Source organism: Lathamus discolor, chromosome 9 (genome assembly GCF_037157495.1).
Source record: "Lathamus discolor isolate bLatDis1 chromosome 9, bLatDis1.hap1, whole genome shotgun sequence".
Classification (NCBI taxonomy): domain Eukaryota; kingdom Metazoa; phylum Chordata; class Aves; order Psittaciformes; family Psittacidae; genus Lathamus; species Lathamus discolor.
In genome coordinates this window covers 21,551,994-21,572,531 of record NC_088892.1, presented here as the reverse complement: position 1 = coordinate 21,572,531, position 20,538 = coordinate 21,551,994, and the positions used below count along the sequence as shown (strand labels likewise).

General features: G+C 44.7%; 1 protein-coding gene across 2 annotated transcripts; it reads left to right on the top strand.

Moving 5' to 3' along the window:
* Positions 1-781: 781 nt before the first annotated feature.
* On the top strand, positions 782-14,876 carry LOC136019516 (P2R1A-PPP2R2A-interacting phosphatase regulator 1). 2 transcript variants are annotated; one of them, XM_065689803.1, is made up of 10 exons: positions 782-1,173; positions 3,381-3,459; positions 6,598-6,654; positions 8,648-8,691; positions 8,771-8,825; positions 9,259-9,351; positions 9,947-10,035; positions 10,327-10,391; positions 11,538-11,634; positions 12,779-14,876. In XM_065689803.1, exons 1-10 carry the CDS (start codon positions 1,058-1,060, stop codon positions 12,936-12,938), a joined length of 855 nt encoding a protein of 284 aa, XP_065545875.1. In that variant the 5' UTR covers positions 782-1,057; the 3' UTR covers positions 12,939-14,876. The 2 variants fall into 2 exon arrangements, with proteins under 2 accessions (XP_065545875.1, XP_065545873.1); XM_065689801.1 differs by having other exon boundaries at positions 972-1,173; positions 10,330-10,391.
* Positions 14,877-20,538: the final 5,662 nt, after the last annotated feature.

Below are 20,538 nucleotides of genomic sequence, written 5' to 3'. Positions count from 1 at the left end.
TACGCTGATGGAGACATGCGTGAAGAACCATCAGCTGCATTTCTGAGAAGCGACAATGGTTAGCTACAAACTCAGATGCTGGTTTTATTTAGTAGCACTTTGCAAGAAAGCACTAATGAACACACTTTACACATCTGGGATATTTACTTCTGAGTGTAAATACCTGGCTACAGCCTGGATAAAATGGTTTAACTAGTTAGATGGATGGGTACACGGTGACAGTATTGACACTGACACATTAGCCGGTGAGTGCACAAGGGCAGGATTGCTCTGTGCACACACGTTTAGATTGGGTCGACAGAAGCTGCAGTGGCAGAGCAGAACAGGGGTACAGCAGGGACTACCTGTGCCTCAGAGCCGGGCTCCATGGCGGTGGAACTGGGGTCTCCCACAGGCCGCAGCCGCGACGAGTAGCCCCGGGGAGGGGACAAAGGCCTCTTTAAGCTTTCTCCGGTGCCGGCACCGGAGAGCCGCGGCCCCAGGCGGGCAGTGCGGCCGGTGGGGCCGGGACACCTCACCTCAGCGGCGAGGCTGCTCCTGTCCATGCCGCCTCATGTCTGACAGTGGCTGTGGCTGTCCTCGCCTGAAGGGCTCGGCGGCCACAGCACCGCGGGGGCCGCACCGAGCACACGCCGCACAGGGCCCCGCCAGCTCCGGCACCGGCAACACCGAGCCCCGGCGGACCGGGAGCGCTCCCCGCATGCGCCCTGCCGAGGGATGCCTGTGGCGCAGGCGCACCGAGCGGCGCCCGCGGTGGGCTTGAGGCGCTCCGAGGCCTGAGGCGGCCGCACCGGGGCGAGCAGCGGGAGCGCGTCCGTGCAGCGGCGGCAGCGGGTGGGGGAAGGCGCCGCCGTCCGGGCCTCCCCCGGCATGGGGCGCTGCTGGGGCCGCCCCCCTCGCCGGGCCCGGCGCGCCCCCGGCCTGTGCCTGCGGCGCCGCCCGCGAGGCCTGTAGGGGCCGGGGGCAGCGGCGGCATGAGGAGGCTCTGCGGCCGCCGGCAGTGAATGGGCATCGCGGCGGAACGGGAGCAGCCGGAGCCGGAGGCGCGGCCGCCGCGATGGCTCAGGAGAAAATGGAGCTGGACCTGGAGCTGCCGCCGGGGAGCGCCGCGGCCCCGAGCGACGGGGGCGGCCTGAGGAGATCCAACAGCGCCCCGCTCATCCACGGGCTCAGGTGAGCGCGGCCCGGCCCGGCCCCGCCGCCGCCGGGCAGGCCGTGTGTGTGTGTGAAGGTTTGCCGTGTGTAGTGTGGCTGAGGAGCACGCAGTGTGCAGGGTCAAGGCTGTGGCCGTTGCTATAAAGTAGCAATGGCTCTGATTTAAGGGTTCAGGTCTGACCCAAAACCCGCCCAAACCGCCGTGCCGTATGTGGCTGTAAACAGTAAATGCTTTCGGAACAGTTGGGTGGATTTAGGAAGATCGCTTCAAGGGACACTGGGGGATGCACAAGTTTTACATTTAGTGTAAAACGTTACTTCAGTTGGGCTGCAGTTTGTCTGGTCGATACTCATTTTGTTACTGTGTAATACTGACAGAGACACATGTAGGTAAGTTTGCTTGGGTATTGCCATCAGCCTCTGGCTGGTGGTATTTGCAAGGGGGGTTGGATGTTTGCCTCTAGCTGACAGGGCAGAGATGGGGAAAGCTCTCAGGTGTGTATGGTCTCATGTATAGCTTTGTGTTTGGGTAAGTTGATAACGCGCTATTTCTTGTCTCCTCTGGGTTGTCATGAAGTTGGGGGATGCCCACTTCTGCTACATGATGTGGCTGTTTGAGGTGGTTCACATGCTGCTCCTAGTAGTATGTCTGCAGCTCGGGAGAGCTTATTGACCATAAGCTTTGTAAAACAGTGTAATACATGGGTACTTCCCCCCCACAAACCCGCTTAAACTTCATGTCTCTGTAAGGAACTAGGTATCAAGTGCTGAGCCAACCTCATAAATCATTTTGTACCAAAATGATTAACAGTCCATCACTGTTCAGAGGAAATATTATGGTTTATGCAGTCATAATTTAATGCTAAGTAAACATGGTGATTCTTTTAATATTCACTGTATGTAATGGTAATTGTAAAGGAACAGCTCTCAGTTTACGTTTTGATGCAGCACACAACTGTTGGGAATGGCAGTCATTCCTCAGGCAGATTGCTGAGCAGGTAGACTGGTTATGTGACTGAGATGAGATGCTTTTATAATCTCATCCTTCTGCAAGTTACAAACTGTGAGACCCTTGACTCCTTAAAAAAGGCATCCCATAACCGTGCTGTAAACGAAGCCTGAACTCTTCCCTTAACACCGTGCATACGCCATACATTAGGTGTGTATATTAGAGAGCTGAAATGCCATGGAGCTGATTTGAGGTGGTTGCAGTGTTTTGCTTGTTAGGAATTTTCCAGCAAAATATTGTTTTTGCGAGATCGCAGCTCTTGGCAAGAAACTTCAGGTTTTTTCCCAGAATGGCTTCACTGGGTAAACTGAAACAAAAGCTCTTGAACAGCTTTTGCTGCTCTGCCTCCTGTTTTGACTTCTTCAGTAACAGACTTAGTAAGGAGCTTGGAGAGTGAGCTACCGTAGAGCCAAAGAACATTTTGAAGCGGAATGTTTTAGGTCATGGAAGTTACATTTCACAGAACTTTTGACTCTTTTTTCGTGCCAAATAAGATTGATTTTTACTGGGAACTGTGAGTGTGTTCTGTGAAAGGTGTGTGATGTGACCAATTTTGCGAGGGAGATTAAAAGTAAGGATGTTTGCAGGGTTTTTGCCTCTCCCTCTTTAAAGGAGCTTCTTTTATATCAAATAGCTAATCCTGTGTTATTTAACTTACGTGCTGTTTCGTGGTTAGAGAAGCAATGACTGTGGTCAAAAGCCTTAAGGCTTTAAAAACTGCTTTTATTCTAGGTTGAATTAAACCTCATCTACAAAAAGCATTTAGCATTTTAATTAAATGTTCAGACTGATAAGATTTATCAAGATACTGTTTTGGGGTTTTTTTGTCCTATTTTCTATGTAGCATTGAATCTGGCTTCAGCCACTGGTTAAATACCATTTATAAACTCAATCTGTTGAATGATGTAAGTTGCAGTCATTCCAAATGTCAGAAATTCCCACAGAGATCATCGGTCTTTACAGCTTTTGAGTTATTCTGAAGACTGAGAATGATTAATTAAAATTATGAATTAAAGTATCTGGGACTTGGAGAAAGAGCAATTTGCTTTCACTCTGTGCCAACAACCTGCAGGAGTTCTTCCATACCTGTCTCTGGAGTGCTCTGTCTTGAAATGAGAGCTGTCATAGCATTTGAAACCGAGCTTCGATTAAGAGATGCTTTTTGCTAGGAAGGAAATGGCTTTTGCATCTGACAAGTGTTTGTTTCTTTTCACAGTGATAACTCACAAGTGTTCCAGGCCAGCGTTCTGCGGACCCGCAGGAACAGCACCACAGTTATGAATCGTCACAGTCTGGTAAGGAAACTATTAAACCAACTGCATTAGGTCCAAACAGAGTTAAAGGAGGAAATGAGATTGTAGTCTGTGAAACTGATAGCACATGTTTTCAGAAACAAGGCTCTAACTCTGACATTAATGCACTGTACCTATAGTGAAATGTTACTTATAGACCATTGGGCCTTGGAAACTTGGGTACTTGTATTTCATTCTGATCATAACTTTGTTTATGAAACGCAAACAGGTGTTCTAAGAATAAGAAAGGTAGTCTGTAAGGAAAACTAATTAGGTAGATGTAGTGTTGTTCAGTATTCACTGTGTTAATAATTTCTGATGGTTAAAAAATACCAGGTGGTGATACTCGTACCTTAAATTGTCTTTTATACAGTAATGACAGAATAGACTGTTGTAATCAACAACAGTGATAGAATCATGTAATCACAGACTGGTTTGGGTTGGAAGGGACCTTAAGATCATCCAGTTCCAACCCCTGCCACGGGCACGGACACCTCACACTAGACCATGTTGCCCAAGGCTCTGCCCAACCTGCCCTTGAGCACTGCCAGGGATGGTGCATTTACCACTTCTCTGGGCAACCTGTGCCAGTGCCTCACCATCATCACAGAGGATGATATCGTTATATCTCTTCTGATAATATAGCTGTATCTAGCTACATAGATATCTTTTATAATGACTGCAGGGGCAGCTGTGCCATTTGTCTGGGGTTTAACCTGCAGGTTTCTGTCACTACATGGTATTGCCAAGGAAGGGTCAACTAGGCTCAGTGTCTTGCTCTTCGTTTCAGTCCAAGAATAGAGCAGTGACACCTAGTGAGTAAATATTTCGGTGGTTTCTGTTCTGTTTGTGTGGTTGGGGATCTTGTTTTGTTGTTTAAGCAAAGCATTTTAGCCTGTGGTTAGATGTTTAGGTGCTATTTCAGCGTTTTCTTTGTTTATTCTCTGTACAGCTCAGTCAGCTCCATGTCAGGGTTCACTGTGTGGCCCCACAGATGCTTGTGCTGGCAGAAGGCAGGGGGCACTGGAGGAACAGCAGTGGAAGTGCAGAGGTGCCAGGGCAGGTGGCTGTTCCCCTTGGCAGTGGTCCCTCTGAAACTTTACCTTCAAGGAAAAAGATTTATCTGACATACTGGAGAAGGGCAATGGGGAAGGTGTCTCTTTCCTTTCATAGTCTAATAGTTTGTAATGGCTTTCATTAAGCTTTGTGCTCTCAAAGCACTGGAGATTTGAGTAGCCTCATTTCCCCAAAGAGTTCAGTCTGCTTTAAGAGGGACTGAGGTTTCTTTTCACAATAATTAAATCAAAGGACTGTAAACAAGAGAAAAGAAAGCTTTTAGCATTGGCAAAGAAAGGTGGTGACTTGTTGGGAACAAGATGCAGGATCCTCAGAGTTGATGGGTTTAGTTACTGCATCAGATCCTGCAGAAGAAAACTATCTTTTTAGGATTTCTATTTTATACTGCAAGCCACTGGTTTTGTATATATTTTGCTAATGTCAAACCTTAAAACATGTGGATCACACTCATAAAATTAGAACATAATGAGTGGAACAAATGCGTTTTACTGTGGAGTGCCCTAGTGAATAGGCAGGAATGTACTATTGTTCAAATCTTTTTCTCTGTGTGAGAATCAAGGTCACCTCAAGGTCTACGTTGGCTGGTACAGCTTGGAGGAATTTTTATTAGGCTTTTAGGGAGCCTATCCATTATAATAGCAAAACTGACCTAAACTGGACTTCAGAAGTAGCAAACCATAACATTATAGCTGTTAGACGTTGGTGGTATATATTAAGATGCGTACATTCTGGCAGAAACGTGGAAACATCCTCTTGTGAGTCAGATAACCTAGTATCTTTTGTGAGAAGGGTGTGAAGTCTTGATATTTGGCTTAGAGGGAGGATTCTGGATATATGAAGCATTAATAGTCTATGATAACTTACCATAACCTCTTGTGTAAGGCAGCAGAATCTCTGTGTTCTCCATGGCACTGATGAGAAGATGGTGCAGTAAATGGTTAACTGAATGTTCATAAGCTCTCCAGGTTGAGCATGATGAAGAGCTCTGGCTGTATTTTGTGAAGCAGATGAAGCCTCCTACTGCATAAAGCATAGAAACACTTAGTAATAATGCAAACCTTACTTGCTGAACACACTGGATCCATTTTAAGAAGATACCTTTTCAGCTTCCAGAGAGGTTAAACCTCTAGTCAAAGCTTTAGCTTTGAAGTTTTGATCCCTGAATGGGTTAATAACAAAAGTCAATTGAGGGGCGAACATTTGAGGGATGGGAAATACATGAAAAGAAATTATGTTTTGAGAAAATAATCTCTTTTAATTGCTTGGTTTTGAGCATGCAGTTTTAGCTCACAGTATTCTAGTGAGAGCTTGTTGCAAAATAGACAAAATTATCAGAAGACCATTTCTAGTGACATCCTCTCTGACTTCACTAGAATTGGTTGAAGAAGCTTTTGAGAAACCATAAGGAAGATATTTAACTCTTGTTAGCCTTCTAATAGCTGATTCTTTCAGCTGTCAAAGTAAGTGTTTGTAGGCAGACAACAATCCAGAAGCCTTTCTGCACATTGTGTTTTGGCTTTGGATTTTTAAAGGAAGAAGCTCTTCCCTGTGATGGTGCTGAGGCACTGGCACAGGGTGCCCAGAGAAGCTGTGGCTGCTCCATTACTGGCAATGTTCAAGGCCAGGCTGGACACAGGGGCTTGGAGCAAGCTGCTCCAGTGGAAGGGGTCCCTGCCTGTGGCAGGGGTTGGAGCTGGAGGAGCTTTAAGGTCCCTTCAACCCAAACCAGTCTTGGATCCTATGATCTGTTGGAGAGCTTTCTGGATCACTTAAAATATTCTGGATCACTTCAGTGAAGAAGTTTATGCAACAATATACATTAAGGGTGGTATGTGCTACTTAAAAGCAGCTTTATCCTGTAGAGAAGTGGAAGCCAGGCTGATGCCAACTAGCATCATGTTCTTGCAAGTAACTGCTGTAGTTTCTATATACTATGAACGTTTTAGTTCTTTATTCTTGATCTGAGATAGCCCTATGGAGTGGGTACTGACATTCCTGTGCCTTTCCCTCCCTTCTCCTGTAGTTTCTAAATGTGTCTCAGTTGTATATGGCTTTGTTTTGCAGTTTGTACCATCATCGCCTATCCGTATTCCCAGCAGCCGTCTTCATCAAATCAAACAGGTAAGCACAGGTTCTAAGTCAGTTTTATTTAATTTTACATTTTTTATAGGTGGTTGGGGTTTTTTGCAGTTAATGTGTAATGTCCTTCAGGTGACAATTGATTTTACTTTGAAACTGTGTCTGCAGTGTCACTTCAAGGTGTTTTAAAAGTAAAAGCTGGGTCCTGTCCGCATAGCTCCAAATTTCATTAATCTTACAGTGAGAAGGAGATTTGAGCAGAAAGAGGAGTCTGAAAATGGACATTTTGGAAAGGAAATCTTTCATGTAAACCCTTAGGGTAAGGTTTCACCAAGGTTTTGGCAGTGGTGCCTGCATAAAGATTCACAGCCAATGCAAAGTGTTCCTTAACTCACGTTGACACAAGACTTCTGTTCAGCCAGAAAATGGACTGGATAAGGAGGCTAAAAGAATAAGTTTGGGCTCTTCTTGCTGGTCTGTTTTTCATCTGTATAATTATCTTATCCAGATTATGGCACTTGTGCTATCACAGCATGAGCAGAGGGGGAAGGGTACCAGAGCAAACACTTGGGGAGGTGGTGGATATCTGAGTAGGCTCAAATAGCACTGCTGCCCACAGTCAAACCACTTGAGTTTTCAAGTCAACAAGCTCAGAATCTTATGGCTCCTCCATTTTCTGTGTCCACTTTTTGACAGTAGGATGTTTATAAGATTTCCTTGAAGATGCTTGGTTTTATTTATATACATATGTATTTTTAGTTTACTGGTTTTCAATGGATAGGCTTGATTTTTACAGGGTGAAAAGTTAAGAAAGCAACTTAATGCCTCAGACAGCGTTTTCAGGTCTGATCCCTGAAGTGATGGAAGGCATTTTGCTTCCCATCTTAGATAATGAAGGTGTATGCACAGTAATCCTGAAGAAAATAACTGTTTGCTTGCATTATGGAAATACTGGCTTAAAGAGACTGAAGCACTCAGGTAATTTGTAGGGTTGTTTTTATCTGCATAAAAAAAGCATAGGATTGATATGTAAGTGTGATGAGAGCAGGGGATTGAATCATAGAATTAACTATTGTGGCTCTGCTATATTACATGAAGTTAAAGTTTGATAATCCTTTTGAAAATATATCTGTGTTCCTACTTGTTTCATACATTTATTAAAGCCAACAGTGACATTTCCTAATTTGTGTTTGATCACTGAATTCCTAAGTTGGAATTCCATAGCCTATATGCTTCCTGGCACAGATGGGAAACTGTGTGATTTACTTCTGATCTCCTTCAAATCTTACCAAATACTCACACAGTTGAACAATGTTACTAACATCGGGAAGATGTTTTGTTGAACTTCTATTCTTGGGCTGAATTAGGGAATATACTCGTTCACTCACCAGACTGAGCAGCATTCAGTTAGTTTGAAGGAATGGTGTCTACCTAAGAGGAGATCAATAGTCAGGTTTGTACTTTAACTTGGTGTTAATGTTTAGTGTGATTTTACATCTCCAAACCATTTTAATGCTGGTTTTTTGCTAATTCCCAAATGCATTGTGTAAAATTCACTGTATTGCAAATGAAATGATGACAGGTGTCTGGTTAGTTACTCATCCGTAGAATAGGGTAAGAATCCAGCCATGCTTTTGAGGAGGATTTGTACTAGTTTCCACTTTGTGAAATAACACCATGCGTAAAGTTACTCCAGCATGAGCAGAAGGTTTGCTTCATTGTTCAGTTTTGTAACTACTTCTTGGATAGTAATGAAAACAAAAACACTGCTTGAGGAACAACCAGCTCCTATAAGCACTTCTTATGTGATGGTCTCTCTTGTTGCATTTCTTAAGTGATGGTCTCTCTTGCTACATCTCTTACCCATCCTCTTCCCTTCACTCCTTTTCATGTGATAAGAGCTTGAGGTTATTGTTGCTTAACTGAGTTGGATTAATTTTGCTGTGTAGCAGAGTGAAGTGAAACCAGAGCTGATTTGCTGTAGGAAAGTGCTTTTTTGTGTGTGTGTTTATCTTCTTCATTTTTCATCTTTTAGGAAGAAGGAATGAATTTGCTGAATAGAGAAACAGTACGTGAAAGGTAAGCATCAAGGTGAACTGGAATGCTTCATGAAGTCTACTATGGGCCTGGGACAATACATTTCTTTTCTTCCTTATAGAGAAGTGCAAGTAGCAATGCAGATGAGCCACTCATGGGAGGAGAGCTTGAGCCTGGTAATGCATTCATGTTTCAATTTGTGTTTCTGTTGTCAGCATCAGGACACTAGAGACTCTCATGTCAACATTTTCTTCATTAGCTTGACCTACACTTAAGGTGTTTGCATATTGCTGCTTTTGATCAGCAGTTTTTCCACACTAACAAGGCATAGAATGATCAGTTGTTTGAGGATACATATAGGTTCCTTTGCATCCATGCAAAGAAAGTTGCATGGATGTCTGCCTGTTCAAATTTTCTTCCATATTCTGGTACTTGCCTAACAATGCTTAAGGCTTTTTTGTTGTTGTTAAGCATGAGCTCATAAATGGCTACCTAAAAAGGATTAATATGATGGGGGATAACTTTGGAATTGTACTCAGTTCCACACCAATCAGACCTTTTCATGGTAAGGAACTTGCTCCTAAGATTAATTCTGTGTACTGTTTCCAGACTGACAACGATTTTGAGAAATCCTCATCACCAAAGCAAGTGGACTTTGTCCCAGTTTCTCCAGCTCCTTCACCTACTAGAGGAATAGGGAAGGTGAGCAAAATGTGGTAATAATGGGTTTGTCTTGAGTAGTGCTAAATAAATCCAACCAAATTGGTAGCAAAAGGTGAAGCCACCTGCTCCTTTCTGCCTCAGTGGCAAACAAGAAACTAGAATAAAGAAACAAAACCACCCCTAAAGCCCTAAACTAGAAAATATCAGCCAGCAGATGCACATCCTATGGGTGTGAAATTCTGTGGAGTGTTCAACTGTTAATATGTGGTTAGTAAACCTTATTCTTTATTTGCCTTCCTCTTGGAATTAAGAGGAAGGAGTGTACATTCCTTTTTTCAGAGTCATGGAATGGAGCTCATCTCAGCCTCCCCTGTGGCCCAAGGTTAAAGCCATTTAATCCAACTACAGTGAAATAAACCCTTGTCGACCTGCATGTTTTATGCCTGAAAATGGAATCTCCAATTTTAGGGTTTTTTTGTTCTCAGTAGTGAAGTATCTGGGTATACCCAACCCTGTTGACTGGGTGCTTGCATCAATAATGGGTTGCTTACTTACCCCCAGTAAGGATCAGCTGTTACTGTATGGGTGTGATACAGTATTTATACGTATATAACACAAGCTGTTTTCCTCTCAGCAATGTTTCTCACCGTCTTTGCAAAGCTTGGTGAGCAGTAGTGGGTTACCTCCAAGTCCCAGCCCAAGTCCAACACGGAGATTTTCAAGGTCAGTACCAGATCATATCAATGATAGAAAATCAGCATAGCTTGTTCACAGAAGGCTTTTGAAATCCCAGAATTTGTTATAGACACAATTGATTTCTGATCACAAACACAACTTTATATATTCATGAAAAGCAGGGGGGGACATGACGCTTTCATTGTAGAAGCTGTTACAATGCCTATTTTCTTAGTGTTTTCCACTTAGTAGTTTGTTATCCAAGCATCTGTTAATGCTTTACGTGTTTTCAAGCTTCCTTTGTTAATGGTGATCAGTACAGCATATGCCTTCTTTTAGCAGGAGAAGCCAGAGTCCAATTAACTGCATTCGACCAAGTGTTCTGGGGTCAATAAAAAGAAAAGGTACAGTATTTGGTTTGGGCTGATGTAATAGGCCAGCTTGTGAACTTTATCAATTAAAAATAGAATATAGCTTTCCTCGTAATTCTGTTCAATTGCCTGATACTTGAAGGAGTGCCTAGAAATAGAAGGTATTACAGGGGACCCAATAAATAGAACTGATTAGAGACAAAACAGATTGTTAAATTAGTTTTTACTCTTCCATAAGACTAACAGCTGTTCTGTTCTAATGGCTCTCCATTACGTCTGTATAGTCATATAGATCTGATAACATAATGATCATAGCAGACTCCTATATATCTGATAACATAATGATCATATATATACACCTGATAACATAATGGTCATAACAGACTCCTCTGTAGTCATATAGATCTGATAAGAAATGGATGTAACCTGCTTAACAAAACAAGAAATACACCTCTTGATATATTACCAAGTAAAATGTTTTGGGAGTCCTGGATAACGCAGCACACAGGTGCTATAGATGTAATAATCGCCCTTCAGAACCAAAAGCCGATGCAGAGACCTTGTATAGACACCTTTACTGCTTTATTGGGAACTGTTTCCCAATCTCCCTATGTTCTTATTCAAGTTTAACTTCTGGTTATTTTATCGCATCTGTTTTTATATCTTCATGCTTCACCTTTGTAACAGAACACTCTGGCTCCGAGACAACTTTTATCTGAGTTCTGTCATAGCCTGCTTAAGCATATATCTGTCCTCCCTTCTTCTAGAGTATTTGGAAGTCAAAATCAATGCATAAGTTTAGTGATAATCCTGAACCTTGTTTCTATTGATTGCAAGAGGAAAACAAGCTTCCTTATTGTCAGCTTCTCTGCTTTGGTGGAGCCAGTCGGTGAATGGATAGCTGAATAAACTGGAAAAAAAGATTGTTCTTCACTATTGAAGAATAAATACCTGATACCTAAACTCAGTTCATAACTCACTAGATTTTATTGAAGTTTGGACTAAAATGTTGCCAAGAAACAGTCTTTAAAATTTCAGCATGAAATTTCTGCTTTACATCTAAAATAGCACTCATTCTCTTGTGTAAGATTGAACCTCTGTTCTGTTTGCTGATCACTGAAAGTAGATTTTAGTTGCAATGACTGGTAATGTTTTATCATTCCTTATCTCTTACCAAAGGTGTAATGGAGATAGAAGATCATCCAAAAAGATTATTCCAAGGATCCACCAACATGCTTAGCCCTGAGGTTTCACATCAGGCAGACCTTGGCGGATGGTAAATGCTGTACTATTTATTGCGTCTGTATCATCAGAAGCATTATAGGTCTCTCTTCATCTAGCAATGGTTCTGCTTGAAGTTGGTTTTGGTTTGGGGGTGTTTTAACTACAGACATCTCATTTTGCAGCAGTGGTATCACCACAGTCAACAGGCAGCACTGTTCACTACAATGTACAGTTTCTAGACAGGCTGTTAATGTGCTTCATCGAAATGGGAGTTGAGTACGTTTAGGAAAAGATAGCTCATGGCTGACAACTCCTTGAGTCTAGTTTCAAGTTGCAATCGAATGTGAATGTAACACACCCCCACTGGGGGTGGACTGGGGGTTTTCTTCCTTCTCTTTTATTTTCCTTGCCCTTAGTCACATAGGAAAACTGGTTCTGCCCCTCCCTGCCGGGAGGAGATAAAAGTACTACGTTAAAAATCATAACAACTTGAAATAGCAAGGGATTTTGATTTAGTATTTCAGTCAAGAGGTTCATAATACATAGGGTGTGCCCACACAACTATGCACACAGGCTTCTCCACAGCACTTCTGTCCTTGCCTCTCAGCTCATGTACGTGGCTCTGCACAGCCTTTGAGCCATAGCAGTGGCAACAATAACATGGGTGTTTTAAAGGTACTTTAAAAACGTGCCTTTTCTTGCACTCCTATTCCCAACAGGCACAGCAGTGCAGGGTCATGGCTGCAGCTTGGTTTAGAAGATGGTGATATTAAAAAGCACTTTGATGCTATCGCTGGTGATAGATCACCTCAGGTGTAATTCTGAGTCCTGTGCAATACTTAGTGAATGGTACTACTGAAGTATGTACAATTTATCACCAGCTCTCCCCATGACAGAGGCCTCTGGATATGTGCTAGGCCAGGATGTTGTAGGAGATGGGGTGAAGCTTGGGATGAATTCCTCAGCCTTATGCTTTCTAATCTGTACACCATTCCTGGGTGAGCTGAAGGAGGTGGGCAGAATGTTTTCTGCCTGTCTGGAAGTGATTGTGCAGCGTGTAGTTGCAGCTTTATTTCAAATCATAGGGCTTACTGTTCCTTCAGAGATGCTCTAAAATAGCTTTATAATGAGTGGAAGCTAGTATCTGAAACTCGGAGTACCTCCTTTCTCCTAACTTGCTGTTCCTCTGTTGCCAGTCTATCGTCACACGCTCTCGATGACAACAGGAGCAGTGCAGGCTCTTCCTGTGACTCACCAGCTGAAGTTGGCACCAATACAGACTCTCCAGTCTCACTTTCTGACTCCAGATCTCCTTTTTTACCAGTAGATCTCACGGCTAAGTTACCCATCAATTGAGAAGCAGAAGTCTGCTAATGGACACCAGGAAAAAGGCTGGACATCAATAAGACTTTCTGTTGTGTGTAACTGATTCTGTTCCTCATAGGAACTTCCAGAAATGTCATGATTTCTAGAAAACTTCCAGAATAGTTCCTTGAGGAGGAATTCATGTTTCTAGTGATTTGTATGACATTTACTACAATACAGTAAGCATTTGAATCACAAACGTATTTGATGCTAACATCAGTGAGCAAGCTGTTGATTTACAATGGATGTTGTCTTGTTGGAGTAAGTTACAAGTATTGTATGTACATTCTGCTTGTGGAACTCTTGGCTTTCCAACAGCTGCCAGGCAGCATCCTCACTAATATAACGTGGTGCTTGTGTAGTAGCAGATAACTTTCACACTTGTCCTCAGTCTGAAACCAGCAAAGCAGCTTTTACTAAGTTGTTTTTATTCCAGGAGTGTTAGGTATTCTTTTTGTTCTTCATATGAAATAGGGAATATTGGGAGGGGGGAACTGATTCTTGTGTTCTATGATGATTGGCTGTTAATCAGTTCTGTGTTCTAATAGATGTCAAAAGAATAAGTTGGTGAATTGCCAACTTAAATTGATATGATGGATTTTATTCATGACCATGACTGCTCTTGTGGCTAAATTCAGATGAGGTGGGGAACATTCTTCTGGGGGTATGTATTTTCATTTTCTTCCCCATGTAGATGACTTACTAGAGTGGTAGATGCTCTATTAAAGGTCCTTTAATAAGGAAATATAGTAATAATGTTTGGAACAAAACATTCAATCCTGAGGTTTTAGTAATGAGTGCTTCAGAAGCGCGTTATTTTAACAGGCAGTATTTGTTCCCATACATGGCTTTTGTTGAACAAATACAGAAAGGAATCTTGAATGCCTTTATACAGGCTGAGGCGATCAGACATGTTTAATCTGTGTTTCATCTCCTGCTGTCACTTCCTCGAACAATGGCATTGAGTTATTTCTGCTGTTGAAAACTTCAGATGCTGATTGCGAGAGGCTTGGGGATTCTTGTGCTATATTGGAAAAGTCAGTGGGTTGAGACATCCTGATCTCAACATGGGAATTCCCCAGACAGGAGGAGAACCTGCAAACCCCACCATAGCAGCTGGTTTCAGGTTTCCCAGTGGCAACCTCCTTTTGGTTGTCGACTCCTGTTACTCAGTTGAACTTCCCCAGCTGGGTCCCTGTTTGCACGTGTGTGTGCATCTGTACTGTGAGGTTTCAAGCCTTCCCTCCAGAGAGGTTAATAGTGAAGCAAAATGGTTTCTTTTTAAACACTAAATCTTTGGTCTGTGTAATAGGTGTGAAAAGTGTGGAGACTTCCTCAAGTGGGAGAAAAGCCTCAACTCTGCTGTGAAAGATTCACGTGGGTGAAGCTTTGACTGACAGCAGCCATCAGGAGTAGAAATGGACAACTTGGAGTGCAAAGACCTGGTGACCTGAGGGCCAACGACCAGTGTCCGTACGTCCTTATTGTAGAGAGAATATAGAATGTATTTAATAGTTTGACTCAGTTCAAGTAAGAGATGACATGGTTTACTACTCATTTCATTCCTCTTAAATTATTCTAATAGTCAACTTCCTGATTGCAGCTCCCTTTCAAAACCCAGCTGCCCTTCATCCCTGTGGCGGATGGACAAGCTTGTGTTTCGTGTCTGTTGGCTCTCTCTAATACAGCACAGTTTGGTTTTGCAGTTTTGGGTATGTGCCAAAGAGTTGCTGTTTGTTCACTCTTCTGTGGTGAGGGCAAGATGGGGTTTTAACCATCTTGCAGAAGAAGGAACCTCCTGGTGTCTCTTCCAGTCTTCTAAAGATGCACCAGTGGAGGGTTTGATAGTTCCGTGGGGGTCAACTCCTCTCTCTCCTGTTGAATATTTATGCTATTTTTCAAATAAGTGCCAATAAATGGAAAAATAAATGTGTGTTGCTGTTTGTGCACTTTGTTAGAGCCAACCAGATTCTGGTTTTAATGTTTAAATGCTTTCAGTTTTCATTCAGAATATCTACTGTAACCCACTTCCCCCCAGCTGGAACTGGATGAGCCTTAAGGTCCCTTCCAACCCAAACCAGGCTGGGATTCTGTGAACTTAAAGTTCTGCGGCAGCTCTAAAACCAAATGAAATCAACCCCAACATTCTCAGAAGGCTTCACTTGCTAACCTAAATGTACCCCTGGTTTATACCTTGAGGAGATTGTGCTGATGAAATAGGTTGGAAGTGAGAAGCTGCAGTTGGCTGGGGACAGTATGGAGGCTCTCACCTCTTAAGAAGTGGGGGATCTTTCTGGTTTGCCTTAATGGGGCAATTGGTGCTGTTGGAGGAGAGAGCAGCAGTGATGTATCTGCCTCTGGATGTATCTGCAGTCGTTCCTTTCCCTGCTTTTGGAAAACAAATCACTTTGAACTTGTGGAAAAGGCATAGAATCATAGAATGGTTTGGGTTGGAAAGGACCTTAAGATCATCCAGTTCCAACCCCCTGCCATTGGCAGGGACACCTCACACTAAACCATGGCACCCAAGGCTGCGTCCAACCTGGCCTTGAACACTGCCAAGGATGGAGCACTCACAACCTCCCTGGGCAACCCATTCCAGTGCCTCAGCACCCTTACAGGAAAGAACTTCTTCCTTACATCCAGCCTAAACTTCCCCTGTTTCAGTTTGAACCCATCACCCCTTGTCCTATCACTACAGTCCCTAATGAAGAGTCCCTCCCCAACATCTTTATCTTCAGATACTGGAAAGCTGCTACGAGGTCTCCATTTCTTGTCTATTGTGTCACTGAGAAGCTGCAGGTTTGTGCCCTGGGGCCAGGAGGCACATCCAGGATTTTTCCAATGAGATGAAATACTGCATTTTGGAACCAAATTATCCTGTCTAATCTGTATCTGGTTTGAGGGAACTGGGGTGTTACACAATGTGCATCATCAGCCCTGTACTCACGCAGTAACTCAGCTGTTAGTATTGCCTCTATATTACTGTTAACTCATGAATAACGAATATTGAAGCTGTGCTTGATCAAGTGTCGTTGTTACAGGACTATTGTACATGACATTCCTTGACCGATCTGAGTTTGTATTACAAGTGTTAGGCCTTTGTCTTCCCCTGAGAAGAAATGGGCAGCTTCCTTGTCTTAGGCCTTACTGGAAGTAGTATGATGTGTATATACATACATACATACATATATATATATATATATAAATGTGTAAATATATAAGTATATGATACATAAACTTGTTTATCCTGCAGCTCTTTGAGGGCGTAGAGCCATTCCTCTGGGATTCTGCCTCTCCTCTGCCATGGCACCCTTCCAAAGTCCTGCTTGTGATCAGCACTTCGTTGCTCTGGTTGAAAACTATCCTGTGGGATTTGTTGGCAGTGAAATCAGGTCTTGGGCCAGTTGTGTCTTCCTTGACAACTGATAGGTGTTTTTCTTCCTTCCACCTTCTGCAGAGTGACGTGGCTGCCGAGGGAACATGGATAACGGTGCCAGTGCTCAGTGGGACAGTATTTATGGAATGAGAGCTCCGGTGCTTGCTGCCTTTAGCAGAGGGATAGATACTTGACGCTGGAAGAGAGGTACAAATGCCAGGGAAAAGGAGCCTATGCAGCAGCCGGGTTAACTTGCTGGGGTCTTGTGTGTGGTCAGTGAGATCTGAATGCTTGAGTGTAAGTGATCACCAGCCCACGCAAACAAAACAGGGCTCTGAAGTCTTGTAGTGGGGAGCCTGAGATGGTTTGATCTATGAATGTCTATTGTGGTTCTAGTATCAGTGCTGTACGTGTGAGTCCAGCCCCACTGCGGTGAGATGTTTGCCAGGGAAGTGACTAAAGGCAGGAGGAATCTGTAATGCTCGAGAACAGCTTCTGCATTCCTTAGCACAAGAAGTGTTCACTTTACACTGTTGTGCTCTTGCATATGCTGGAGTCGTAACTCATTTACTGAAAATAGGGAGCTTCAGGAGTCCTAATTAAAGTGTGTGAGCTCTTCAGAGCCTGTTTTGAGCAGCCTTTCACCATCATCACCAAGTGGCAGATGGAGCTGAAGTTGATCCCTCTTCTGGAAGTACCACATTCAATATTTGTCAATGTAATTGGATGTTTACAGCTCCAGTACAATAGTTAAAACCTTAATGACAGGAAGATCTTAGGCAGAAGCTCTTCCCTGTGAGGGTGCTGAGGCGCTGGCACAGGGTGCCCAGAGAAGCTGTGGCTGCCCCATCCCTGGCAGTGCTCAAGGCCAGGTTGGACACAGGGGCTTGGAGCAAGCTGCTCCAGTGGAAGGGGTCCCTGCCCTGGCAGGGGTTGGAGCTGGAGGAGCTTTAAGGTCCCTTCCAACACAAACCAGGCTGGGGTTCTGTGGCTTGCAAGAGCCCTTCACAGGAACTGGATGTCAGAATTGTCACCTCACAGCAAATGTGGTGCGTGTTTCCAAAGGGTCTGTCTTGGATGGGGGAGTGTTCCTCTGTTCTACCTGTGGCAGTGGAGTCTTCCCATTTCTGTGTGCTTGGTACGAGTTTCCTTGTCTGATATCTTCCTTGAGACCTGCCAAGAACCAGCCTGGGTCTTGGTCAGGAGATGCCCTTCCTCTCTCCAAGCAGGCAGCTGCCCTACATCTGAAGACGTGCTGGAAGGGAGGGATTCCTTCCTTCCCCTTTGGGGTCTGGTGGTAGAAGCATGAGAGAGGAGGGGAAAAAACAAGCAAGTGGAGGAGAACAACCTTGTTTGACTTTCAGTCACTGGCTTAGGAACAGGAATCTCAGAAGGGGGGAGGAGCTGAGTGCATTTAAACCAGAACCAAACACGTCTCTACACGCCTTCGTGCTGCTTCCCCTCTGCCTCTCGAGGAGCTGCTGAGGCTTCCCCAATCCCAGGGAGATTCCTCAGACAAATCTGGCATTTACAAACCATGAAATTCCTCTGCGGGTTTTAGTTTCTTCTTGCTCCATAGGAACCTTGGAAAGTGTTTGTTAAATTCAAGGCTTCCTCCCATGGTTAACGGCATGTAAATGTGTAGAACTTTGCTGGGTGTTGAGTAGGAAGAGCTGCTGCAGCGGGAGCAGCTCCTGCTGCAGGCACTGCCTTTGGAAACATGGGTTTCTTGCTTACTTTTTCCCTTTGTGCCATAGAAAAATCAAACCCAAGGCGTGCGTGTCATGCACTGGGTTTTGTGGCACAGAAATAGAGCACTGTGGGGTCTTGGAGCCAGCTTGCATCAGACTGCGTGGCACTCGCATCGCTGCAAGCAACCGCTGTCAGAAATACATCAAGATGCTTTCACTGTAAGTGCATTCACTGCAGCACTCGGGGTTGGTTTTGGAGATTCCTGGCAGATTCCTGAGGGAAAGGCACTAATGGGTTGGTGCTGTTGATGGAACACAGGATTCCAGAGCCTTACTGCAGAGTTTTCTCTTGTGATGGGGGTTATGCTCATCTAACGCCTTGGTGTTCCCACCTCGAGTATCTCCCTAGAGAAGAATGCTCTCACTTTGTTAGGTGTATTGTTAGTTCCTTTTTAAACTGTAACCATGGCTTTAAGTTCTGTCACAGACTCTCTCTCCTTCATTCCATGTCTTTGACAGGCATTGGATCAGTCATCTTTGCTCCTTATTCTTACCTCTTGCTCTGCCAGGCTCGGGATGACAGCAGTTACACGTGTCTGAACTGATGCTGCACGGCAGAGGTGTTACAGGGAGCCTGTTACTCAGGTGGGCCTCCTTCCTAGCCCTTTCCTCACAGTGAGGACATGAGCCATGGCTTTGGTGCTGCTGCAGTCATGGCTGTGCTACTTTCCCTGTGTGTAAGTCCATGTTATGTTGTCAGTGTGGTTACAGAGCTTTGCAGATTTTCAGGGGCTGACGTGCATTGGCTACAGTTCATTATCCAAAGTGAACAGCTAGATAGCAACAGCGGAGAGCTTCTATAAAAGACAAAAACAGACCAAAAGAAGTAAGTGCACCTCCTTACCTGGCTGTAGGTGTTACACCGTGAGTGTTCATTCCTTCTGTACTCGTTTTTTGAGGGTACGCAGGTTCTTTAGGACTCCTTTCATTTACACATCCGTTAAGTGGCTCTCGCTAGAATGAGCAGCAGTTGTTTCCCAGCCTTCACTGGCTTATCTGGAGCAGCACTGAGTTACGTGCTCCTGGCAACAGCTACTGCACCCTCCTTCAGTGGTTGCCCAGAGCAGCTGTGGCTGCCCCATCCCTGGCAGTGCTCAAGGCCAGGTTGGACACAGGGGCTTGGAGCAAGCTGCTCCAGTGGAAGGGGTCCCTGCCTGTGGCAGGGGCTGGAGCTGGAGGAGCTTTAAGGTCCCTTCACCCCAACCCATTCCATGACCTATGAAGGATCTCTCATTCTGAGAACTTCCTTTGCTGTAAGCAAAGTACTCCTGGGGCCGGTTTAGTGGCTCAGGGACGTTCCCTCTGTGGGACGATTTCCAGTGGGCCCAAGTTTGGACGTGTGAGATGCATACTCCTGATAAGGGAAAGGGGTGATGGACCTTGGCATTTCTAAGGGAAGCTGTTACAAGGAAAGGGAGGGATTTGGAATACGCATTGACAAATGAGGACTAAACTGCGGTGATTTATCCCAAACCTCTTTGGCAGCCTTTTTCCAGTTTAGGCCTCTTGGTTATCAGATCCTTCCTGTGTGTGAACATGAAATGAAGTAACATACAAATGGCTTTGAGAGCTTGGAGCCGCTTGGTTCCGGGAAGGATTTCTCCTGTGTTGAAGGCACGTTCCTATGACGGGCTCCTGAGAGCCCCTCTTGGGCTGTTTGGCAGCAGCAGTGGCTGTCACCGACCCCACACTGGGTTATCCTCCTGGGGTGGGTGTTGAGCCGCCGGCAGCAGCATTTCCCTCGGCACGGACTGGATCTGTTCCCAGGTGCTCTCCACATGGGGCTGCTCCACCGGCTCCCCACGCTCCGGCGCTCCTCCAGCTCCCATCCCTGGTGGAATGAGTGGATTCTCCGCAGGTCCCTGCAGCTCCGTTCGGTCAGGTCTGGTGTGGTTTGGAGCATTCCGTGACCCCTCCTTTAGAGACAATAGGGAAGTTAAAAGTGTTTTCTGATCCCCATGAGTGCAAACACCCAGAGGAGCTCATGTCCCTGAGCCTCCAGCAGCCGGGAGCGCCGCTCAGCTTGCCAGCGTTCCTTGTTTGATCCTAGGGCCCCAGCGAGCGCTGGGTAAACAGGATGATTGTTTCTGCTGGATGATCTTCAAGCCCTCCCCACTGTCTGCTGAGAGCACTTCTCCATGGCAAGGAAATGGCTGGTTTTGTTTGTTTAAGAGGCAGGAATGGGAAATGACACCCATTCTTAACTGGTTTTCCTGGTGTTTATAGGAGAAGGCACCGTCACTGTCTCAGGTCTCATTTCCAAAGGCAGTCAGTGTCTCCCACAGCCCTGCTAAGTACTATGGCTGTGTGCATGCATGTGTGTGTGTGTGTACATAGATACGCATAGGCATCAAAAAACAGCTTATAAATCTTGTGTATCCACCTGGCGCTGGGACACGAGTGCCTCCCCGTGCCCATGCTGCAGCAGGGTTCGATACGTTCCCCCTCATGGTGCTGAACT